Raw genomic sequence first — 26,226 nt, 5'->3', positions numbered from 1 at the left:
TGGGTGGGGAAGAGAGCTGTGAATGGGAACAAGCCTCAGGAGTTGGTCCACGTGTGATAACTTCGTGGGGTAATTCTGACATCACACCCCACATGGAATGTGGCCCTTCGGGGGTGGGGGTGGTGGTGAGGAGGGGCAGGATTCAGGCGTCTCCGCCACAGGGGCTCTGAAAGTCACTCAACCACATCTTTTTTAATGCAACTGACTTACTTTCTGCCTCCATGTTTGTTAAAAGTCCCGCCGAATTTATTCCGATTCAGGATGAGAGCAGCAATTTCGGGCACGTAGCGGGCAAACATTGCCTACATGCATGAAACAAAGAAACAAGAGCCAAAAAAAAAAAAAAAAATGGCATGCAGAGAGGATTCTACCGCAGTGGAAGCAACAAAACCTCTTGGCATACTTACTTTCTTCCACTAACCGCACTATAGGAGCCCCCGTATTTCTTGCGGTTTCCTATTAACTCTATGATTTCAGGGACGTAGCTGGCAAACATGGCCTGAGGAAAAGATAGGAGACAGAAGAGAGACTAAAAAGACAGGCCAAAGAAAGGGGGTGACCTTTTCAGAAGTGGGGGGTATTAAGATCTGAAAACACAAAAGGGCTAGAACTGCAAAGGTACATATTAATATGTTAGATTGTAAAAAATAAATAAATAAAAGCACAAAAAGGGCAAGCTCCTGAAAATACACAGGACAAAACAAACATTAGCCAACCTAGACAACTAAAAAAAAAACCAAAAAAACAAAAAAACACAGTCAAGAAAAATGTAAAGGAGACAGGAATACATAAATTGACATCTAGTTCTTCTTCCTGAATAGAAATAAGGGAATGCATGCTGGAAAAATCTCTCTCTCTCTCTCTCTCACACACACACACACACACACACACGCATTATTTCAAGAGAAGGCCTTTCTTTCTAATTATAGTTCACATGAGAATCTATGCCTTTATGAATGATTAAAGACAATAAACACCAAAAGAAGATTTAAAAATATATAAACTTTTCCACTAAAAAAAAAAATCACTAAAAAGCACAAAACGTAAATTTAAGAAATCACATAGGAAAGGATAGCAAGGAGAAACACAAATCTGCCATGTTTTGTCCAACAAACATTGTGCTTGTGGCGGGATAAAGGGGTCTCATCTGCAGGGACCTCACGGGTGCTGTGAGAACACTGTGCTAATGTACACACCACACGTACATTTATATACATTTTCCAAATGTATATGCCATATGCATACAAAACAGAGATGTGGATGCATTAAATAAATGCATGTGCGGTGTACATATGTGAAAGCTGTGTGTGAATTTAGGGTTTTAATCACTGACCTCACACACAGCAAAAATCTAAACGTCAAATGAGCTACTTTGAAAGACAAAATGCAGCCACCACCGATGAGTTGCCAGAAATCCCCCTTGAAAAGCACAATACATCATAAACTACCGTGATGATCTGCACAGAGCAGAAAAGCAAATAGTGCCACTTTCTGACTTACAGTGGGGGAGGGAAAATACCGTGTAAGGGAGTTGGTTGGCTGTTTACAAAACCATACTCTGCTCACGTAGTGATGTCCATCCAGAGGAGACCAGTGGGCTCTCCTTCCTCCGGGGTGGGGACACTCCTCTTTAGAGCAAGGCCCCAGCCACAGTGTTTGTTGGAAGTTCAGGGAGGGGGAAGGGGGCAGGGAGCTCTTGAAACCGCAAACTGTCTACAGAGTATCAACAGTGTCTACCCGGTCAGGTGACAGCAATGTCCTTGCAGAATATCAGATGCTGAATTACATTACAAAGGCACAGACACTCTCACTTGATAAGTGAGCATCACTTCCTTAAGACAATTAGCTTTGCTCCGGGCTAAATGGCTGTCCCTCACAAGGACACCACGCCTGGGTCTCAGGGTAACAAATTCAACATACCAAAGAAATATGCAGAAAAGTCACCAAGGCGTTTGGATTGACTTTACCGGATTCTAACACTAAGGCAGTCGCTTGCCTCTAGTGCAGAAACACAGTCTCAAATACACAGCTTTCAGAAAATGGATAACAGACAATATTAATGACCACAAAAATCAACATTGTAAGAAAAGAGTTTTTACCAGTCCCCCGAGGATGAAGAAGACCATGAAGAGACGGCCGAGCGTGGTTTTTGCATAAACATCACCGTAACCAACAGTGGACATGGTCACCATGAGCAAATAGACACATTCCCAGTAGGTAAGAGCCTGGTTGTTTTGGAAATTTTCCCATGGGTCCCCTGAATTCTCCACCTAGAGAAAGGAAGAACATTACAGGCGTAATAAACCAGAAACACAGAAGCTCCAGCATCTAGGTTGCTCCTGGATGCACAGCATCCTCAGCCCGGGGAGGCCTGAACTGAGCTCTGTAAGTAACGCTCACAACCTCTGAGCAGGTAGTGGAGAAAGTGGAGTGAAAGCCACACTGACACGCCTGCCCAGCTGATTGGGGCAGAGAGGGGAAGGAACTGAGGAGCTTATCCAGAGTCCATTTTCTTCTCATTGTTATAAAGATCTGAGGCCAGCTGAATTTTAGGGCATTGCCTCTAGCCATGTGAGGCCCACCCTGGCCCTTCTCTTGAGTTCCTGCTCAGTCCCAAAGAAATTCTGGACCTTCCCACAGGGGACCTCTTCCTTTCATTGTTTGGACCAAGAAGCTGCCCGAGGGACCTTGCTCCTTCAGATCATATGAACGAACCCCGAAGAGCATCCCTTGCACTCTGACTGGGCTTTCCTTGCTTTGCAGAAGATCAGTGATGGCTCTGCCCTGCAAACTGCAGAAATCTCCCTTGGAAGCACAAAAAGTGAGCTCATGAGAACTATCTCCATTTGCACACCCTTCAGACCTAGGGCCAGCAAGCTTAGTCTGTAAAGGGCCAGATGGTCAATATTGTTGGCTTTGTGGACCACAGGGTTCCCTGCTCTCTGCAGGGACAACTCATCTCTGCAGGGGCAGCAGGAAATCAGGCAGAGGCAACAGGTGTGGAGAGCTTCTGCCCCAGGGGTGCAGTTGGCCCATCTCTGCTTTAGGCTCACAAACACTTGCTACCCTCCCCTCATCTATGATCTGCCGACAAAGCTGTGAGGCAGGCAGGAGAGACGCTTTAGAGGAGAGAGGTCCAGCCCTACAATCCACTGGATGGCCAATGCCTGTGACCTGCCAGGGTGGTCCCTGTGGATGGGCAGCCCCAGGGCCCCTCACCCCAGGGCCTCCAACTCTGCCTCTGCAGAAAGTAAGTTTCCAAGACCTGGCCTCTTTCACACATCAATGCTTGTCCTCAATGTGCTCTTTTCATGGAGGTTTCCTGGTGAAGCAGAAGGTACTTCACGCAATAGTAAGGTGAGGCCACTGCTTATTGAAAACAGCCAATGAACCCTCCATATCTGTGATTTTGGGCACTTAGCAGAATTAGAGTGATTATCTAAGGGTGATTTCAGCCAAGAATACCATCAGCATAAAGGAGTGGGTGGGAAACCATCAGATCTAGTGACCGAGTGATTGACCGGCAGTCTTCCTTTGGATGATAATTACAAAAATCCCAATGGGAGGGAGGGGTAACAATGCTTCCTTCCACCCCTTATGCAGACAGAGGCCCAGCAAGAGAAAGGCACCTTTACCCAAAGCTTCCAAGTTAGATGAGGCTCCTTCTAGCTTTAAAGGTTTGTGTTTGTTTGAAACACACTTCCCACAATAGCTATGCTCCCTAGAAAGCAGGCAGAAATCTGCCCTGGGAAGAAGGTGAGAACAGCTTGGCAATAATATAAAGCTTTGGAGTCGTCAATTTAAAAGAATTAACATTTTTGAGACATGAAATAACTTGACAAGCAATCAGGCCAAAGAATCGAAGAGGGCTTTTTGTAAGGGGGAAGTGGAGGGAAATTGAGGAATCTGAATTTGCTGTTTACTAAGAGATGGGGGCTAGACTTGCAACCTGGTCGTCAACCTTTTCTGGTGATTGCTGAGGAAGCACTGCCATCTTGTGGTTGGCTTGGGTTATTGCAGACAGAAGAAAAAAAAAGGGCAACGAAAGCCCCCATAGCAATACAGGTGAGCTGAAAAACGCAGGTGAAGGGTGTGATCGTGACTCACCATCTGGAACTAGTTTGGGGTAAAAGGATTGGAAATTTAGACAACTGTGCAGTTGCTTCTCGTTTTTTTTGCATTCTACAGCTGGGCTGAAGTTTGTCTCCCAGGTAATAAAATGACTCAGAGAGGGCCTTGCTCCCAAAACGCCAGCACTGAAGCATCTTCAAGGATACTTACCAAATGGATGAACCCGGCTGCTGTTAGCCATGTGCTGATAAATATGGAGAGCAGATTCACCAGCTTGATGGAATTACTGTGCAAAAGACACAAGCAAAATCCCCAAGTTACAGAAGAAGACTCACTTGGGGCTGCCTTCCAGAGGAACAGAGCCTCTTTAGTGCCCACTCCCACGCCCAACCCCCCAGAGCCACCATAAGGGAAGGATCTGAAAGGTGGCATAAGTAGCTCAGGCCAGAGCCTATAGGAAGATGACTTCTGAGTTACTGAAAGTGGTCCCTAAATTAAGCCCTCTGACGGCTTAAAATTTTTTCTTAATTTTTATTTTGAAAATCTTTAAATCTACAGAAATAGTGAAAGAAGAATAGAATGAACACTTGGATGCCCTTCATCTCGATTAACCAGTTAACATTTTGCCACATTGGCTTTATCTCTATACATTTTCTCTTCTTTTTTTTTCCTTTTTCTGGCTGAGCCATTTACAAGCACACTGTAGACATCATGACACAACCCCCTGAATACTTCAGCACTGAACACCTAAGAAGGACACTGTGCAAGACAATCATGATACAATTGTCCTGCCTAAGGAAACTGACACGGATTCAGTATCACCATCTAATAGGCGCTCTTAATCTAGATATCTCCAGTTGCTCCGAAATTAGGTTTACTGATGCTTTCATGTTTTCACCCTGATTCAGGAAGCAATCAAGGTTCATGTGCTGCATTTGATGATTATGTGGCTTTAATCTAGGGGTCAGGAAACTTTTCTAATAAAGGGACAGATAGTAAATAGTCAGGCTTTGCTGGGTCATAAAGTCTCTGTTGCAACTACTCAATTCTGCTGCTGGAGCAGAAAAGCACCTTGGGAAACCTGTAAAGGAATAGGTGTGGCAGTGTTCCAGGAAAACTTTATTCACAAAGACAGGCAGTGGGCTGATTGGCCTAAGTAGTAATGGCCACTCAGTTTGCCATTCTCTACTTTATTCGCCTTTAATGTGTAAGTAACACACCCACCCCCAACCAATACACACACCCTTTTAAATCTGTTTTTAGTGCCAATTTAATTTTCTGTGCACCCAGGCCAGCTGTCATCCAGAATGTCCCATATTCTGGATTTGTCTGACTGTTCCCGCCTGATTAGATCCTGTTTCAATACGTCTTTTGAGAATACCCGCCTGGGATGGCATCACATCAGGAAATTCCAACTCAATTGCACCAGGTCCAGGCACCTGGTGAAGGTGGAAACGCCAGATGGCGCCACTGAGAGGTGCCCATTTCCCTTTGTAATTAATATGCCATCTGGGGAGTGGGACTCTGAGACCATATGAATATCCTATTCCCCAACAACCTTACACCTAAAAATTTCAGCATCCACCCGTGTTCCTTGAGAAAGATCGACTGCCACTCACGAGATATTTAGCTCCCTTACAGTAGGGGCCTTGTGGGCAGGGACCCTGGGAGCAGTGAGTCCCTGGTGCACAGCAGGGACTCTAAGAATCTGCACTGAGTGAGCTGGTCTCCCCTCTGTACTCGTCCCATCTGCCTTCACCCCGTTCACTCTTACTGGGTGTACAGCTCCTCAACCACTGTTGTCAGCAGGTCGCTGCCCTGTCCAAAGGCTCCTGTTCAGTAAAATATTATGTCCAAACTCCCACCTTCAACACCCTCTGAAGTTTCAGGTCCTCCTACCACGATTCTTTCTACACAGACCTTGCAACTTCCATCACAGCCAAACTTACTCACCAAGTCTTTGTTTATGCTATTACTCAGCTCGAAAGCCCTCCCCATCTATCCAAATATTTCCCTTTCTTCAAAGCCTGGTTCAGTCCCTACCTCTTCCTTAAAGTGGTTCTATACCCACAGGCAATACAAAGTGACCTACGTCTCCTTCACCTCCAGCTATTCATTGGTAACCCATCCCGCTGTCTTAAGGCATAGTTTCAGATTTCTATTTGACTCTTGTGTTCCCACCTGCATCCTTGCAGAAAAGAACTCTATCTCTTTCAATCTCCCCAGAGGGGCCTAACACTGCCCACAGCGTGGTTCAGCCCATCATCCTGGATGGATTGATCTCCGGCCGCTCCCACCTCTTTCTCAAGGGAAACCAATGGTTTAAATTCTAAGAGTTTAAGGTCACAGTGATAAGAATGGCTAACACAGTTCTTTCACAGGGCTTACCATGTGCACCGCCATTTTAAGTGTTTCATGTATATTAACTCATCAAATCTTCATAATGACTCTATGAGACTGTCCCAAGGTTAAGAAACTGACCCAAGTTCAACGCAGTAAGCAGCAGAGTTGCAACTTGAACCCGGGCAGTTTGGCTCCAGAGTCTGCCCTCTTGGCCACTACAGTGTAGAACACACTCACAGCCTGGGATCCACCAGAGTGCCTTCCTTGTTGTGAAAGTGAAGCTGTGCCTTCCCCACACCCCGTGTTGAGGATGTGAAGAGGGCCAGAGGGTACTGCCCCAGGGAGGATAGAGGCTATCGCCACAGCCCGTCCCCAACCAGTTTCTCAAGAGGAAGCCAAAATAAAGCAAAACCTCCCTGTCTCTGCCTTTTAAGCCCTCTGAGGTGCATTAACCTTGGAGAGAGAGAGAGACTGATGAGGGACAGGTAGCCAGGGGCAAAGGGAGAGATCTCAGGGAAGCCTGTGTTGTTCATCTTCTCAGAGGATAATTAAGTGCCAAGGTGGTTCACTTACACAGTCCTGGATCCTTGGAGACTGATCAAAGCTGTGTCCCACCAATAACCATGTGGGGCCCTCTTGAGAGATTACAGCTATTGGAGTCTCCGAGCCTCATGGTGCTTTGGGAAAATGACCTTATATGGTGATTATTAATCTCTGATTGTCACAGTGGTATTAATAGTACTTAAGGGAGCTCTCTGTTGTGTAGAGAAGATTTAATCACTGTTGCTGAACGAGTCCCTATGAAGCACTGAAATCTGATTATTTTTATGGCATCTGCATCATTACAGATGCCCAGTGTTAGGAATTTGCTTTTCAAATGAAACTCTATGAGCAGGCAATCATCTACAAGCTCTGTGCAAGAGACACAAGATTAACTCTTGGACTTTCTCCATATTCTGAAATTTGAACCTCACCAAGCTGAAGAGGGCTCCTTGGAAAGAGGGAAGGGGTTGCGGAACAAACAGGGTTGTGGGCTCTCTGCATGGCAAGAGGCCACTGGAGACAGTCATAGACTTCAGGGCCAAGCCCAGGGGTCTGGACCAAAGGGCAAGTTCCCAATGGTTAGAATGACTGGAACTATTCAGGTTCGAGCCCCCTCATGATAAGGGATAGACTGTGACGTTCGCATGAGAACCTAACTTCATTTTCGTGTTTTCCGTGTTCATTTCTGGGTCCCTGCCCCATGAGTTCTCACTAGCCATTAGAGTAATTTTGTATCAGTGGATACAGTGAATCATCGTCCATGGGCAGGCACAGAGACTTTTCTGTTCTTATAGATCGGAGACCTTTTTTAGGACTCCGTAGATATTGGGAGAGAGAGTCTGTCTCTGTAGATACTGGAGGAATGAATGTCTGTCTTTTTCCAAGATTATAGCTGAAAACCCAGAACCACTGGGGACCACCTCTGCTCTCAGTGTATTTAACAAGACATGTATGGGTTGAGACTGAAAACATCATCTCTTTCCAAAAAGCAATACGAATTTATCTCTGTTCTACTTGACCAGTATTTTCCTCTTTGTTTCTGGCTGAGAATAGAGACAGGTGTCAATGCCCTTATTTTGGTTTACTGTTACCTTTGCTGGACAGATGTGCAATCCCCTCAAAGTCAACTGCACTGTACCCCACGGGGATGAATGGCCTGAACTATAAGACACAGAGTGAAGCAAAATCAAGTTCTGTCCATTCTAACCCTTAAATCTCTCTCGATCCCTCTCCCTCTTCTCCGAAGGCCAGCCCCTAGTGCCACTTGCCTGGACAACTGCCTCCTGACTCGTCTCATGGTCTAAGGCTTAGATGTTTTAGACCCACTCTCTATACAACTGGTGGAATAGTGGCTCTTCCTAAAATGTAAATCTGACCACGTTCCTCTCCTGCCCAAACCCCTCAACAACTCTTCCTTGCTCTCCGAGGCAAATCCATGACATCTGAGAGCCCTCACGATGTGGCCTCTGCCTGCAGTCTCTATACCGCTTACTCTTTTCAAGAACTTTAACCTTGGAGCCATTTCTGAGGTAATATATGTAGTACAGTGATTTCAGTTTCCAAAATGTCAAAACAAAAAAATGTGTTGTTTAGGTAAATGATGGTACATACATAGAGTGGAATGCTATCTGGGAAATGGAAGTGACATGGCAGAATATTAGTGAGGTTATCTCAACCATGGATGGTGCTGAGGAAACTGGGCTTTATCCTTTTCTATATTGTTGACATGTCTACACTACACTTTAATAATTAGAGGAAACAGTAAGGCAACTACCTTTAAAAAAAAAAAAAAAAAGCACTAGGTGCTCCATGTCCCCACCTTAAGTATCTATATCTCCATCATCAGCATTAAATGAGGTATGGAATGATAGCCTTCAGACAGAGCTGCTTCCTTTGCTCTGACTGTATGAGTCTGCTTGCCAGTTTGCTGGGCAACTGAGGAACTGCCAAAAGCTCAGACGATGGCACAAGGTCTCCCAGTGGCCCCGTCCATATGCCATTTATAGGACATGGAGCCTTTGAGGCCCTTCTGTTGGCTGGCAGTTTGGGGAATGACCCTGATGCCGTCCCGTTACTGTGTCTTTCTGCTCTCTCCGTCATCCTGTTCACTGTCATCGTTTTCCTGACCTCTTCAGCCTTTCTGTCTCCCTCTTTCCCCACCCCTCTTTCTCTTTCTCTCCGCTCCACACCCCCCCCATATATTTCTCTGTCCTGTTTCTTCCCACTTTGGGCCAGGAGAGGCAGCCGAAGAACGGAACATGAAACCACAATTTCATATCATTATTTCAAATCACATTTCAACGTCTCCACTGCTACCCAATACCCCAGGTTGCTGGGGACTGGCCGCTAGAGAAAGTCATACAAAACCCCTGGAAAGATGACGGGGCTCCACCCACCCTCCTGGAAGGTCCCTGTGAAAGCAGCAAAGTACAGAGGCGTTACCAGAAAATCCCTCAAGGTATGAAGCCCTACAAGGACCAAGGCTTCTGCTTCTCTGCGGCAGAGCCTGCGGGATCTGTGCCTGGGGCTCACAGAAGGAAGGGGCCGCGATCAGCCAGGCAGCTGGAGAGGGAACGGACTCAGAGAGCTATTCTAGACTTCCAGAGTTCTTACAATCAGATGAAGGTTCAGTCTGTGCCTGGTGATCTGGCCTCTCCCTGCCCTCCTAATCCCATCTCTCTCTTTTCTACCATGGAAACCCCAGCCTCCAAGGGCACAGAATTACTCAACGTTCCCCCCAAAGCCATGTTCTCTCACTTACATGCTTTCCTGCAGCTTCCTGGATGGGAAGTCACCCCACTCACCCTTCCCTCTCACATGCCTCATCTCCAGCACCACCAGAATGACACCTGGCTTTCTACAAGGCTTACCGAAGACACCCCCTTTGCCTTGAAAAGATCCTTGACTGCCTCACACTCATGCCGAGCCCCACTTAATCACTCTCCTCCATGCCTCCCAAGCCCTGGATGTACCTGTACCCTCAGCACCAACCACACTATGGGTTAGTCCTCCCCCAGGGAGCTCTCTGGAAGTAGGACTCAATCCTGGCACCCATCTCGCTGCTGCACAAATGGGTGCTCAATTCAGGCTTGAATTCACCCTGACGCTGTCCCTGGTTGTGACAGGAACTGGGGCAATCCAAGTGTGTGGTTGTGATGGAAACCACCCTCCCATAACACAAGGAGTTTAATTCTGTGGGAAGTGGGGTGCTTGGGGAAACGCTGTTAGGGGCTTAGGATGGCAGACATCCCAGTAGCCTGCCACCCCGTGACTCTCCCAATGGAGAGCCACCTCTTTCCCTCACTCGCTGCTTCAGATTTTCCCCCTCTGCACTGGGAGAATGAACACCCATAACTGTAGAGTCATCAGGTGGAATGTTTCCCCAGGGATGCTAGGGCTATTTCCTGCATCCAGAGGAAAGGAGTCTTTTCCAAGGAATGGGAAGTTGGTGGGTCTCTTGGCAAAAGCCTAGAAAAAGATAGTTTACTCAGATGGCTTATCATTCTCCCAAGTCCAGGAAAGATCCACATGGAGTACGAGGAAGGTAAGAACACAGTTCTCTCCATGTTATTCCTCAGAGTAATGGCACCTTCTTAAAATGCTGGCATCAGAGAATTAAAAGCCCCTTAAACAAGTAAACTCGAAACAGGGAGAGAGAGGCACTATACCATGTTAGACAGTGTGGATGACTCCACATAACACCGTCCCCCCAAGTATCTCTTAAATACAGCCACTGGGTCCTCACCAAGTCTACCTGTAAAAATACAGTGTAGTGGAGCAAATATGATACAGGCAAAACTTGAGGACTGCTAGCTTTGTTGACCATTTTAATTTCAAGAGGAATATGAGTCCCTTGCATAGAAAAGTCATAAAAAGGTAGAAATGAAGGTTACTGTCACTCCGAAGAAATACGAAGAATGACAATATTCATTCTATATTAGTAATAGTATATGCTATTAAATGGAGCACCAACAAATTCTGACCCCAGGATAATGAAAGTAAAGGGTGTTGGGACACACTGTAGAAGATTTCCACGGCATTCAACGCTTATTTTCTTTTTAACTTGACTAATAGGAAGTGAATTTATTCCCCCATTCATGTAGATGAATAGTCAGAGAGGGGAAACCAATTTGAAATTAAAACAAACTAAAATAAAAAAACACACTAAGACCCAAAGAGGAAAGCCTGTCACATTTGTTGAATGTGACATATTCAGGAAGCTGAGTCCCAGCCTCAGTTACTGGGAGAACAATGCTGAATCCAAGCTCCCCCAAAATGTAGGTGTATTAATTACAAATCACAAACATAGAGATGTCCTGTTTTTCATCATTTATCAAACACATTAAGGCCAACCAAAGAGGAAATGGAACATTAGCAGTGAGCTTCTCAAAGTGTAATTTCCTATGAGAGAAATTTATGACCTGTACTTATTCTCCATTAAAGGACGTCCAACCTCTTTTATTAGTTTATTCATCAAGGCAGCCCTGGTTTCCGGCCAGCTCTGCAGGTCCTCAGGAAAGGGGTCTCTGGGGGATTTTTTTCTCCTGGTCCAGTAGTGTTTTCCAGAACATAATACAGTTAACAGAAGTAGTCATGGTGCATTCGGCGGGAGGTTTTTAGATATTCCCCAGAAGGCAATTCACAGAGCAAGCCCCAGGGGCTACACGGGCTATAAAGTGAACATCTAGAATGTACTTGGAAATGAAATGATTTTCTGTTTGCCATATGAGGTTTGTGATTGCCTCTCAAAGAGCATTGCTTCCATTGCTTTTATGGCCAGGTTCAATTTCTTATTTAGTGATGTAATAAAGGGGTGATTTAAAACCTGGGAGCAAGGACTTCCCAATCAATGAGTAGACCTATCCCTCACCCACTGTGCACCTCTCTCCATGGTGCTGCGGACGGTGTCCAAGGAACCCCACAACGTGCCTCAAAAGTGTCTCTACTTCCCCCCATACACAGCTGTTTCTTTCTCTTTACCATAGAGTCCCCGCCCTGCAGAAGACCCTACCTCTAGGCCTTCCCTGGGTTTCTGTGTTAGATCACTCTCTCTGTGCATAGGAGAAATCTAACTTTATCGTGATGAAACTACACACACCTGATATTTACAACGTGGCACTGGGGACCAGAAGGACAAAAAAAAATATGAGAAAGAACATCTTACCTTGTTTTCAGGATATTCAGAAACTGCAAAATTTCTGAAAACTGGATCAGCCTGAGAGCTCTTAAAAATCTCAAACCTGGAAAGAGAAATGAAATAGAGATGCATTATTTTCAATGTGTGATTTTAATGTCCACACACTGCCATTGGATTTACAGCTGCCAAGATTAATGGGATATGAAATCCCTGCAGAAGAATGAAGCATCCCGTACCGTGCATGTAGTTCTTCCTCCTGGTCCTTGACTGGTTTAATCTCAGCTGGTAACCTGACTTTTTCATTAAAGGGGTCCTGTATGGAGCAGACGATATTCTGGTGGGCAGAGCCCAGTTTACTGAGCTTTCTCATGCGTCCATCTCTGATTTTTTTTTTTTTTTTTTTTGCGGTATGCGGGCCTCTCACTGTTGTGGCCTCTCCCGTTGCAGAGCACAGGCTCCGGACGCGCAGGCTCAGCAGCCATGGCTCACGGGCCCAACTGCTCTGCAGCATGTGGGATCCCCCCGGACGGGGGCACGAACCCGTGTCCCCTGCATCGGCAGGTGGACTCTCAACCACTGCACCACCAGGGAAGCCCTCCATCTCTGATTTAAAGCACTATTTCTAAGTTACATGGTTGTCTGAGAGGATTCTGTCTCTGAAAAATACTGGGAATAGCTCAGGGTAACCCTTGTGCTAAGAGCAGATTAGGAACAAGTCAGATAACCTCACCTCTTTGGTGGATTTTCTTTTTTTTTTTTTTTTCAATCTTTATCTGCCGTTCTGATAAAATGAAGAGTATAGCCCACTGTGTTATCTGTTTCCTACAAGGTTCTACATTTTTCTTCCAATCAAAAAAAAATCAAATCATTCAAATATCACACCCCATATACTTCAGGATTCACAACTTATATAATTCTACTCTTACTGAGTGTCAAGATACACGCTTCTCCATTTTAAATCAGCAACCTCTCTTGAATGGAGAAGGAGAGCCAGTGTTTCTATGCAGCAGGAGAGAGAGGGAAATGGGGAAGGAAGACACACCTGAGGATTCAAGAAAATACAAATTATTGTTGTGTTTTAATAGCCATGGGTAAAATGTATTTCTGTTGAGATCAAATTTGTGAGTCAAAAACAATCTGAATGACTCATGGGCTTTGAATCTTGGCAGTTGTGCAAGAGAACGGTTTACAAAATACTTTATTACAGCTTTGAGACACTTTCAAGATCACACCCACTCCCAAGGGGATTCAAAGCATTTTATTAAGCTTCCGCATGTGACATGTGTGGAGCTGAGCACAGAGTGGGCTAAGCTGTGGACGGGCAGTTCGATGTCCACGGGTGAGAGTTTATTCGGCCCAGTATGTGAGGCAGTAAAGCGGGGAGGTGCGCAGAGTGGTGGGAAGAAGCGGTGGTGATTCTCTCGAGACCCCAGGGTGAATCAAGGAAAGGAGACAGACCGGAAGTTCTCCCCTAAACAGCTCCATATTGGGCTCGGTTAGATTACTCCTTGTTCAAGCATAAGGTGACAAGGAAAAACTAACTTAAAGCCCACAGAAGGAAAAACCCCACTGCTCAAGAGGGACAAAAGGATATGGCTCAAAAGGAAAATTTCTCATCTAAAAGGATTTACCTTCATGGACAGAAGATTTTTTCAGAAAACATCCACCTTCTATTCTGAATGATATTCATATTACTTTTATTCAACAAGAAAGTGCAGAGATGAGAAGGGATGTGGATGAAGTAAAAGTCTCAGGAGCCAAAAACCCAGTCCTAGCCGAGCGGATGAAAGGTTGACTTCACACCGCTAACAACGGGATGTGGAGGACAGAATGGAGAGGTCATCTCACGAGGCAGAGAAAAGGGAAGACAAAAGATGGAACTTAATAGAAATGGAGTGGAGATCACAGAGATCCAACCTATGAATAAAGTGTGTTCCAAAGGGAAGTGCAAACAACACACAGATGATCATAAGTAGCGGCCAGGACATCACAGGATTGAACACTCTGGATATGAAATAAAAATGACTCGAGATTAAAAGGCAAAATGAACGATTAGCTCTGAGAGACTGACACCGAGAAGTATCTTATTGTTTTTCTCTTCAAATGTCAAGTATTAAAATAAATGAAGATATAAAAATCAAAAAGTGTCAGGGTGGGGAGAGGGTTACCATGAAGGCAATTAAGATCTCATTACGTAACAGTAAGTGTTAAGCAATGACTGTGCAATAGAATTTTAAAACAAGGAGAGTCTGACCCAAGATTTTTATGCCCTGTCAAGTAGTTGTTCAACAGTATAAGGGCAACAAAAAATACTTTCAAATATCCAAGTTCTCAGAAAATATACTGTTTGAACAAAACATTTGCGAAGAAGCTCGTTAAGTCTTACTCATCAGAATGGGGGGTGGCGCAAACCCTCCTGCTGGTCCGAAGCATCCAGCCCAAACTGGATGGTTGATCTGACTGCAGCATCACCGTCACATATTGCTGGGAGGTAAAATAACACATTCAGAAGCTCGAGGTAGAAAAAGACTGGCAGTTATAGCACTGAGACCAGTCAGGGATGTAAGGATGCTTTAGTAACATATTCGCCGCTCATAGTTTCATCCTGAAAAATGGTGTGTGTGTGTGTGTGTGTGTGTGTGTGTGTGTGTGTGAGAGAGAGAGAGAGAGAGAGAGAGAGAGAAAGAGAAAGAGAGACAGAGAGAGACAGAGAGGGAGGGAGGGAGAGAGAGGGAGAGGGAGAGGGGGAGGGAGAGAGAGGGAGAGGGAGAGGGGGAGGGAGGGAGGGAGGGAGGGAGGAGGGAGGGAGAAAGAGGGAGAGGGAGAGGGAGAGGGAGAGGGAGAGGGAGAGGGGGGGAGGGAGGGAGGGAGGGAGGAGGGAGGGAGAAAGAGGGAGAGGGAGAGGGAGAGGGAGAGGGAGAGGGAGAGGGAGAGGGAGGGAGAGAGGGAGAGGGAGAGGGAGAGGGAGAGGGAGAGGGAGAGGGAGAGGGAGAGGGAGGGAGGGAGGGAGGGAGGAGGGAGGGAGAAAGAGGGAGAGGGAGAGGGAGAGGGAGGGGGGAGGGAGGGAGGGAGAGGGAGAGGGAGAGGGGGAGGGAGGGAGGGAGGGAGAGAGGGAGAGGGAGAGGGAGGGAGGGAGGGAGGGAGGAGGGAGGGAGAAAGACGGAGAGGGAGAGGGAGAGGGAGAGGGAGAGGGAGAGGGAGAGGGGGGGGAGGGAGGGAGGGAGAGGGAGAGAGGGAGAGAGAGCACTTTCATTTATGGAAACAAAAATTGAATACAAATGACCCACGCTTTGAATGGGATTTCCTTCTTTTTATCGTGAAGAAATGCCTTTTGCATCCTGCATTATTGGTTTGTTGTTTGTCATATTTTAAAGTGACTCAGAAAAATAAGATAGAATAAAAACTTTTCTTTTAATTGAGGTGGATGAAAATAAAGGTAGGAAAAAAAAAGAATGCAGCAGTCACAAGGTCCTATCCTCTCGCTAGAGGTAAACTGTAGATCTAGGTCTGAGCTCTTTCCCAAGGAGAGCAAGCAGGGAGGCACTCTAAGATTAACAAAGGAGGAAAATAAGCTGGTTCTTAGGAGAAGAGGTTATCCCAGGAGGGGGACTCAAGAGAAATGTCTCCCTGCCAAAGGGGCCTGGGGTGATGCAGGAGCAACATTCTCACGGGCTGAACAATGGTGGGTTTTGTTTATTTGACTGCTTTGTGCTGGTCATTGTCAGGGCACTGGGTTTCACTAATACAAATGAGAAACAAAGTTCTACATAGGGTTAAAAAAATTCAGTCTACATGTTCTCCTCAGATCAAGCCAGACACTTTGGAGAAATGCTTGGTCTGAAGTGTCTATCCTTCAGGCCACAGCTCACAGCAGCTCCCGAACTGTTTTCTCCCCTAGACCACTTGTGGTCTATTCTCAGCACAGTAGCCACAGTGAGCCTGTTACCAGGTAAAATGGATCATGCTGTTCCTCTGCTCAAAATCCTCCAATGCCCACATTCCACACAAAGTAGAAGTCAAAGTCCTTCAAGAACCTAAAGAAAGGCCAGCCCTCATTCTTTTTGGACCTGCTGGCCTCTTCCCCCCACTCATACTACTTTGCCTCTGATCTGGCCGTCTTCCTCAGTGATCCTTGACTGTGTACGGATGCTCCTGCCTCAGGGCCTTTGCACATGCTCTTCTCTCTGCCTGGAATGCTCCTTCCCAAATGGCCACATGGTGCCCTCACTCACCTCCTTCAGATGTTTAATCAACATAACTTTCTCAGGGAGATCTTCCCTGGCTACTCTGTCTAAAAGTGCAACTCCCCCCTCAGCGCCCCCCCCCAAAAAAAACTCTTTATTCCGCTTGCCTGCTTTATTTTTCTCCCCAGCATGAAGCACTAGCATCTTACTTATTTATGTAGTTTACTTTCTGTCTCCTTATCCATAGCACCAGCTCTAGGAGGGGAGGGGTTGATGTCTATTGTGTTCATGGCTGTATCCCATGTACCTAAAGTAGTGCCTTGCATAAGGTGGATACTCAGTAACTACTTGCTTGAATTGAACTGAATGAATCAGACTTCTGAGAATTAGATGGCAGAGAGCTAAAGGTTAGAGGCTCTGCATTCGGAACTCTTGAGGCTACACGTTGTTTACTAAAGGGAAAAGCCATGATTCTGAAAGTTCACCTGACAGAGGCCAGGGCTGACACTCCTAGGAAATATGAAGAAGTCTAACCAGGAAAGAGCCTTGACCAATGGTCACGTTGCTATACTCAGAGAGGTCCTGAAAGAGGATAGACAGCAACCTCAGATTCCATAAAGGGGCCAAGAAAAGGAAGTAGTCGGATGGGCAATGCCAAAGTGACAAATTATTCATCTCCTTTGCTTTATAACACTATATTCTTATTATTTATTCTATATAATTTAAAATCTCTGAAATAAAATTATTTTTTAGGAAATAGAAAATGGCTATAACAGAGTTGTGAAGAAGAAAATAACATATTAATTATGCTCTCCAAAAGTCTAGATAGTTTCATGAGCAAGTTCCTTTAAACTATCAAAAAACAGTAAACTTCTCTATATATCAATACTCTATTATATAGTCAAGTAATAAAAATGGACTCCTCTCTCTCTCTTTCTGTACTTTGTATTGGTTAGAAAAGTGGTATTACCTGGACATAGGTTAAAAAAAAAATGGCAAGCTCATCACACTAATAACTATTGACTAACCACAAGAATCCTACATAAAATACTAGTGAATCATATGCAAGACTATATTGTGTGTGTGTGTGTGTGTGTGTGTGTGTATTGAACTATTTCTTTTTTTTTTTTTTAGCATCTTTACTGGAGTATAATTGCTTTACAATGGTGTGTTAGTTTCTGCTGTATAACAAAGTGAATCAGTTATACACATACATATATCCCTGTATCTGCTCCCTCTTGCGTCTCCCTCCCATCCTCCCTATCCCACCCCTCTAGGCGGTCACGAGACTATATTAAATAAATAACACGCATGAGCTATAGGGGATGCTGTGGAGCACAGCCCAGATCCCTTTTCCAAGGATCTTTATTCATCACTGGCTCCTGAAGAGCAGCCTTGCCCACGGTCACACCCCTTACCAGGGGTGGCCCCCATGGCTGGTAGATGTGGGGACAAAGGTCTGCTGCCTTGCCTGGATTTGGGACAATGCTGAAGGGCCATCCAGCTGCAGAGCTGCCTGTGGGATGGACAAGGCCTTTGGTACAGCTGCACCACAGCTGAGCCCTCCACCCCATCCTAGTGCCCTTCTTCTCTCAGAGATGGGTATTATAACCTGCCCTGGAGATTGTGTGTCAGAAGACTAAGTATTCTGCTAAAGCGTGGCAGGCATGTTGGAAGTACTCAACAAACAGTAATTTTACCATATGAAGCTATGGAATTGAAACAGCATATTGTTCACAACTACACAGAAAAGTCAACAAGACGGAACAGAAAGCCCATAAAGATACACACACACACACACACACACACACACACACACGGTAAAGAGTGTTATTATTACTTTAAATTATGGGTAAAATGATGATGTTGACAATGATGTAAATCTATTATGATTGATCATCTGCTATTTTTAATTATTTCTACATGCCTAAACCTTTAGCTCTATCTTATTTAATCCATTCCACCGAAGAAAATAGCTAAGGATAAACAGACTAGAGAATGTGTCCAGCACACAGTTTGTAAGCAGCACAGCACAAATTTTAACCCAAATTTATGTAACGCCACAAAACCCAAGCTTGTAACCACTGCCCTGGCACAGCCTTCGGTCAGTCAGTTCCGACTGCAAACATCAGCACTCAGGTAAGCACTTCCAGCACTTGTGATCATCTTGCCAAACTCTCCTAACAATTCGCATTCTGTCAGTAGGGAAATGCCCTTTGCCTACACCCCCATCAGACTGAGTATTCTGATTAAGAAAAGACAGGAAGAAGGAAGGGAAAGGAAGGGAGGGAGTGAAGAGGGAGGGAGGGAGGGAAAGTAGGAGTCCCACTTTGATAGGCCTCAACCCCAAATAGAGCCCATCACTGTTTGTTTGTTTTTTTTATATATATATATATACACACACATATATATATATATATATATATATATATATATATATATATATATATTTGTTGGGTTTTTTTTTTCTCCTGAATATAATGCGCGATTATGTACATTCAACTTGAATGATTCAGGAACATATAAGGAAGAATGTGTCATCCAAAATCTTACATCCAAATATTATCACTGTTAATTCTTTTTCCCATCCCTGTTTTATTCTGCTTTTCTAGGTTAACAAATGAAGTTAACTGTGTTTTCACATAATTATTAGTCATTTTATTTTCTTATTTAAAGTGCTTTATAATAGTCTCTGCCAGATTACCTGTGGGTTCATCTTATTCTTTTATTATATTCGAGCTTGTTCATAATGAGAATATTATATGTTATATATTTTATCCCACGGTTCATCATTCTTCTTTTAATTTTCCTCAAAGTTTTTTTTCTTTCCTGTCTTAAATTTTGCTTAAGGTGTTTTGTTTTGTTTTTTTCCCCTGAATTCCAAAGTTTGTTATATGGTCAAATATATCAGACTTCCATCATTGTTTCTTTGCTTTAATATTAAAAATGGCCACCTCGAACGTAAAAAACAGATTTTTTTAAATGCATGTACATTTTATCTTTGTACTTTTAGGGTGTGAGTTCTGAACCCTGGCTGCACATTTAAATCACCTGGGAAGCTTTAAGAATTATTGATACCTTGGTCTCACTCCCTCTTCCCCAATTCTGACTTAATGGGTCTGCGGTACAGCCAGGCAGAGGGAATTTTAAAGCTCTTCGATGATCCTAATGAGCCATCACGGTTGAGAAGCACTGAAAACTTTTTCTACAAATGAGCAGAAAGTAAATATTTTAGGTTCTATCCCAACTACCCACTCTGCTGTAAATGACATGTAAATGAATGCACGTGACTGTATTCCAGTAAAATTTTATTCAAATAAATAGGCCATGGAGCCTAGTTTGCTAAGCCTGCTTTAGAGACCAGCTATTCAAATTCCATGGGCACATGAATCACCTGGGATTTGTTAACATTCAGACTCTGTTCCATGGGTCTGAGATGGGGCTTGATGCTCTGAATTTCTAACCAACTCTACAATGTCACCGATGCTTCTGGTCAGAGACCAAGCTGAGAAAACAAAACTGCAGGGCACTGGTTCCCAGACTTTGTTGCCACTGCAATCACCTGGAAATTCTGGAACAACACTGGTGCCTATCTCCCACCCTCAGATATTCTGATTTAATTGGTCTGGGTGCAGAAATTTTTTATAACTTCCCAGATGATTCTAATGTGCAGCCAAGTGTGGGAACCACCTATTTAGGGTATCTTTTCTTCTTTTAACCTTTAATTTGTAAATCCATCTTGACGTATTTATTTATTTTGGTTAATAGTGTGCCAAAGGGACCAAATTTTATTTTTTCCCCAAACAGTTAGCAAATTGTCTTTTCCCTGAGTAATCGCTTGAGTAATCTAAAACCAGTACTATATACATTAAGCACCCTGTCTCTTTACTTTTTTTTGCGGTACGCGGGCCTCTCACTGTTGTGGCCTCTCCCGTTGCGGAGCACAGGCTACGGACGCGCAGGCTCAGCAGCCATGGCTCACGGGCCTAGCCACTCCACGGCACGTGGGATCTTCCAGGACCGGGGCACGAACCCGTGTCCCCTGCATCGGCAGGCGGACTCTCAACCACTGCGCCACCAGGGAAGCCCTGTCTCTTTACTTTTAAAGAACATACTGGCTAACTATAAATTAGAAAAAATCCATAGTATAATAATAGATTACTTATAAAATAATGCATTCAGCTCAAGATCTTAGGAAAAAGGTAGTCTTAACAGCCATAGAAGAAAAGATGATTTCTACTTTAGTGTTTATACTTGAATAATCAGAGAACTAATAAAGATTAAAAGTGATAAAAATTTTCAAATCATTTTATGGGGGCAAACAATAACGACAATAAAACAAACAAACAAAACACATGCTTATCCAATAAAGAAACAAATAGAAAATAAAGTCATGCACAATTTCAGGCTAATAAAATTTGAAATCCACACTGAGAGGGATGACTTTCCAAAAAATGTAAACTTTGTAAGTTCATACACACAAAAAAGAAAACCATGACAGGACGATAATTGAGATATAAATTGAAATTTTTATTAATATCTTCCCCTCAGAGAGTTTGCACCCATGTGATTTATTAAATTTTTAAAACATTTACATTTTAATGAAACTCTAAACTATTCCATGATACACAAAAAGAGGCAAAGCTATTAAACTTGTTATAAAATAATCATAACCTGGTACCAAAAACTCCCTCTCAAAACACAAAAGTAAAATAATCTCACTAAGATTAGTGATGCTAAAGTTCTACATAAAATATACCAACATATATAATTCATCTGTGAATTAAAATAAGAATCCAGAGCATTCTGGTTAACCCTAACAGACTGAACAGAATGATTTATCTCTGCCTCCTCTCAAAACCTCACTAAAACAATATTAAAGGGGGGGAAAAATAGCAAAATCCCACAAGGGCAGGAAGAAGGGAAGAAAAACTACAGCACGTTAACAGAAAACCACAAAACGCTGGTAGATGAAAAGTGGATATTCTGTTGGAAATTAACTTGGCAAAGCGGAGAAACCTGATAACATATATAGTAAGAAACATATATATAACATAATAAAAACAAAATATCAGCAATGTTCTTGGTCAATAATTTTTTGGGGGGTCAATAAATTTGATAAGGAATTTCACAAAGACAGGTTGGTGGGGCCTGGTGGGGTGGGGAAATCATAGATAAGGAGAAAGCAACAGTTCAAAAGATGAAATGAGGTGACCAACACTGGGAAGTGGGAGGCTGGGACAACTCACTAATGGACTGGGGTACGAAATAGGAGCAGCCAGGATAAAGCAGCAAGCGTGGGCATTGTAGTTGTTAAAGCAATATCCCACGTGAACCGGTTGACTCTCAGATGAAAGCTGTAAGACCAGTTATTGGACCAAAATACACTGCCACATACCCACCCCATCACTCCTCAGACAAGGCGCATTAAGCAAAGACGGCATTCTAATATAGGCTAACAGAAAATCTCAAATCCAGAGAGGAGCACGAAATCAAGAATCACCAAATATTTGAGGAAAGTCAAGCTTTCTTTGAAGAAAGGCACATAGTCCAGCAAAATTTACACTTAATGATACAACATTAACAAAGCAACAACTTTAGAAAAAGTCTGATTGAAAAACAAAGAATTGTAAGAAAATATGTCAACTCAGCAAAGATAAACTAGAAATTTTAGAAATTAAAATTTTAAACATCAAAACTTAAAAAAGCCAACTATTAGAAGAATGGATACAGCTACATACAAACTACAGGGCTAGACTATCAAACAGAGGTCTCTTCATACAGAGCGGAAATGGGGTGAAAAGTACATAAGGGAAGTTGAGAGACATGGAAGACAAGTGTAGAATTTTTAACATTTACGTAATTGAGTTTCCAGAAGGAAAAAATACAGGCAATAGAAAGCAGGAAAACTGGAAATTCCCTGGCAATCCAGTGGTTAGGACTCCAAGCTCTCACTGTTGGAGCCTGGGTTCAATCACGGGTCGAGGAACTAAGATCCCACAAGCCTCCTGGTGCGGCAAAAAAAAGAAAGCAGGAAAACTCTCAAACATTAGAGTAAAGTTTCCCAGATCAAAGGGATGACCTGCATCCTCAGATTGGAAAGGTCTGTTAAGTGTCCAGCAGGATAATTTTAAAGGACCCAAATTGAGGCATATTACAGTGACATTTCAGAATACCAATGCAAAGATATAAACTCCCCAAAGCAATGAGAATCAAATTATTGTTAGAATTCTCCTGGCTGCACTGGATTCAAGAAAACAAAGGAAAGATATCGCCACAATTTTCAGGAGAAATTATTTTGAGCTAAAAAAGATATACTTAACCAGCTGAAAGAAAAATAAATCCAAAAGCAAGTGAGATACAAGAAACAATGCAAGAAAAGAGTAAAAGTAACTGATTAGTTTATGCGTTGACTGAATATTACAAAAACTAATAAATAATAATAATAATTTAAAAGTAAAACCTCTAGATGATACTACATGGAAGATGGAGGAGAGAGGGCAGTGAAGGTCAGAAAGTTGTGCTAAAGTTCTTGTCTTGCTTCAGGAGAAAGTATTATTAGTTATACATATTAATAGAAAATCTTAAGTTTAAGTATGTGTGTCAACAACTTAAGAATACATTTGGAATTATAAATTCCAAATCTCAGAAGGAAAAAAGAACAAAAGAATTTGATCAATCCAACTGAAGGAAAAGAACTGTGAAAAAAGAAAAGAAAAAAGCATATTAATTAGTATTAATAAAATATTACTGCAACAGCAAAAAGAATTATTTTTTACTAATCACAACAAAATTGGGTGACCTGAATTTATCTATTAATTGACAAAGCACTCAGATAATATAAAAACAGCAATAATCCATTCCAGATGCATGTAAGAGATTCAGTGAAAACAAGGAAAGTTAGAAATATGTACCAGACAAATGCTGACCAAAGAAAAAGAGGCAAACAGGGCAATAATTATATCATATAAAGCGGCAGCTACTGTGAAGATGTACAAAAGAAAGAGTAATACTTCATATTCATAAAAAGAGAAATCCACCAAGAATATGTAACAGTGAAAAAAGTTTACACACCTAAGACTATATCTTTGAAGTACATATACAACAAAATCTGGCAAGAATGCATCAAACAACAAAAACTGACAAAGCCACATCACAGTGGGAGACTCTAAGGTTCACTTTTCAGACACTAGCCAAAACATAAGCACAAATAAGAAATGTTCATATAACATTTAGTTCCTTGGGATATACTTGTATATATCTATCTGAATGGATGGACAGAGAGATACATACATATATTATACCCAGTAAATGAAGAACACACTCTTCAGTAGCAACCTTTGAACAGTCATGAAACTGACCATGTACTAGGCGACAAAGAAATTTTACCAAATTCCAAAGTACAGAGATCATATAGGCCACATTTACCACAAAGCAACAAAATAAGAAAAATCACAAAAAGATAAGCAGAATAGGGACTTCCCTGGTGGCCCAGTGGTTAAGAATCCACCTGCCAATGCACGGGACACGGGTTAGATCCCTGGTCCAGGAAGATCCCACATGCCAAGGAACAACTAAGCCCGTGCACCACAACTACTGAGCCTGCGCTCTAGAGCCCACAAGCCACAACTACTGAGCCCTCATGCCACAACTACTGAAGCCCACGCACCTAGAGCCCGTGCTCCTCAACCAGAGAAGCCACTGCAATGAGAAGCCCACGCACCGCAACGAAGAGTAGCCCCCGCTTGCTGCAACTAGAGAAAGCCCGCGCAGCAACAAAGACCCAATGTGGCACACACACACAAAATAAAATAAATAAATATTTTTAAAAAGATAAGCAGAATAGATTGCATTATATAGAGAAGAATTTAATATATGATAAAGAAGTCATCACAACTCAAGGCAAGACAGGCATGAAATAATGATGGAACAACTGGTTTACCATGAGATCAATTTAAACTGCCATCTCCTACCATTAATTGAAATTAAACTGAGATGAAAATTAAAATTAAATATAAATAATAAGCCATAAAAAACCAAAGAAAATATAATTACATACTTATTAGCCCTCTGAAGAAAGGAAGGATTTCTAGACTCAGATGTGAAAGGAATCATAAAAATTTTTAAATCAGCACCATAAAAATATCAAAATTCTACATGTCAAAAAAAAGTAATGAAGATCATAATCTATTAGAATAATTAAATCAAATATGATATAATAAGGATAAAGTCTTCATGATGTCAAGAACATGTACTAACATCACTAGTCCACAAATAGGCAAAAAGTCATAAGGAGGCTTGTCATGAAATAGGAAATATAACTAGTAAACAACATTAGAAATTATTACACTTGGTTGAAATAAAAGATATGTCAATTAAAAATATAGTAACTTTGGTTTATTCTGCTTAACTAGCAATGTATTTGAATTTCACCTTCTAGAGATGCCCCCACAATGAGTTAGTCTTGTAATTTATGGTGGAATTGTAAACTGATACAGCGCTTTCAGAAAATAATTCCACATTACAAATCAAACTACATTTCTGGGAATGAAACCTAAGATAATATAACAAAACACGGAAAGATGCTACAGAAACAAAGATGTTCCTTGCAAAATTATTCATTAAATAAGAAAAACAGAAAGCAGCTTGCTATCTAAAAATAGGTCTTCTTAAATATAGTCCATCTATGGGATATTATAGTCAAAAAATAATGTAACAACAAAGAAAATGCTTATGATATAATGTTAAGTTAAAGAAGTAGGACATAGATAGTAGAATGGTGGTTACCAAGGGCTGAGGAGTGGGGGGGGAAGAGTAGTTGTTTAATGCATATGAAGTTTCAAATTTGCAAGATGAAAATGTTCTGTTTCACAACAATGCAAATATATAGTACTTAAAACTACTGAACCGTGCACTAAAACATGGTTAAGATGGAAAAGTTTATGTTATATATTTTTTACCATAATAAAAAAAGAGCAAACTGGAAACATTTTTAAAAACTGGAATATAAAGTGTGTGTTCTCTCTGATAAAACTATGAAAACTATAGGTATATGAAAAATAAAAACTAGGAAACACAAAAAATGATCACAGTGGTTGTGATATGGAGGTAGGATTTCTGGATTTCATTAATTTTCTTGAGTTTTTAAAATTTTCTGTAATACTGACCAAAAATTCTTATTTTTATTCATAACGTTTTGCTGCTGTTGCTATAAAGTTAATGGCAAGTCAGGACTGCGGACAGGTCTTCTGACTCTGAGCCCCGCGTCCTTGTCAAAGATTCAGGAACCCGAGGCCAGCGGCTCTAGGCAGGGAGGACCCCTGGCCATTGCTGTCACTTCAGAGGGTCACACTCGGCACCTGGGACCTGAACAACCAGGTTAGGCCATCCTGAGAACTACTGTCATGTAATTTTAGTGCTGGCCAACCATAAAAGTTAAGGGACTTAGGACTTCTTTCTCAGATGGAAGCAGAATAGCTACACTGACAAGAGACTGAGGGACAGGCAGGTAAATGATGAATCATTCACCATTCAGGGTCCCCATTATCCCAAGACAGAAAGGACTCAGGAGATTCCTGCAAGCAAGGTCCCACTGGAGCACAAGACTAAGAAAACACAAAAGCAAACGCATCCCAGCCCAGGGTGGAAAGCCGGCCAGGGTTTTCCAATTTGCTGTTTTCCATTCCCTTTAACTCCTTAATCTTTAAATCCAAAAAGCTGAAAGGTTCAAATAAACCTCTGTCATTTCCAATCCCTCCACCCCCACATAAATCCTGAAGAGCAATTATTTTTGTAGTGTCTGACAAGGTCATGGTCATCTGGCCTTGCAGCTCGAGAGCTCAAATCGATGACAGGAGTCATCAGGGTAAAGAGGGACAGACACAATCCCAGGGAGGCTTCTACAGGGTGGTCCCTGCACCCTGCTGCCATCCCCAGGTCCCACTTCCC

The 26,226-nt window shown here is 42.7% G+C and overlaps 1 protein-coding gene across 6 annotated transcripts in view; it reads right to left on the bottom strand.

Annotated features, from left to right (window-relative positions):
• The window catches only part of KCNMA1 (potassium calcium-activated channel subfamily M alpha 1), a 757,357-nt gene that overhangs the window by 227,373 nt on the left and 503,758 nt on the right, over nucleotides 1–26,226 (bottom strand). For 5 of the 6 annotated variants that reach the window (XM_081250585.1, XM_081250584.1, XM_081250583.1 and 2 more), the window contains exons 6-9: nucleotides 12,122–12,197; nucleotides 4,282–4,357; nucleotides 2,100–2,270; nucleotides 408–499 (exon numbers count right to left, since the gene is read on the bottom strand). In XM_081250585.1, coding sequence (XP_081106711.1) covers nucleotides 408–499; nucleotides 2,100–2,270; nucleotides 4,282–4,357; nucleotides 12,122–12,197 — 415 coding nt within the window. Of the gene's footprint in view, nucleotides 1–210; nucleotides 303–407; nucleotides 500–2,099; nucleotides 2,271–4,281; nucleotides 4,358–12,121; nucleotides 12,198–26,226 lie in introns of all 6 variants that reach the window. The other variant, XM_081250587.1, reaches the window with a different exon arrangement.

Source organism: Mesoplodon bidens (assembly GCF_964165515.1).
Source record: "Mesoplodon bidens genome assembly, chromosome: 1".
NCBI classification, from domain to species: Eukaryota; Metazoa; Chordata; class Mammalia; order Artiodactyla; family Ziphiidae; genus Mesoplodon; species Mesoplodon bidens.
Note: the sequence above shows the minus strand (reverse complement) of the source record. Positions and strands in the feature narration are given on the sequence as shown.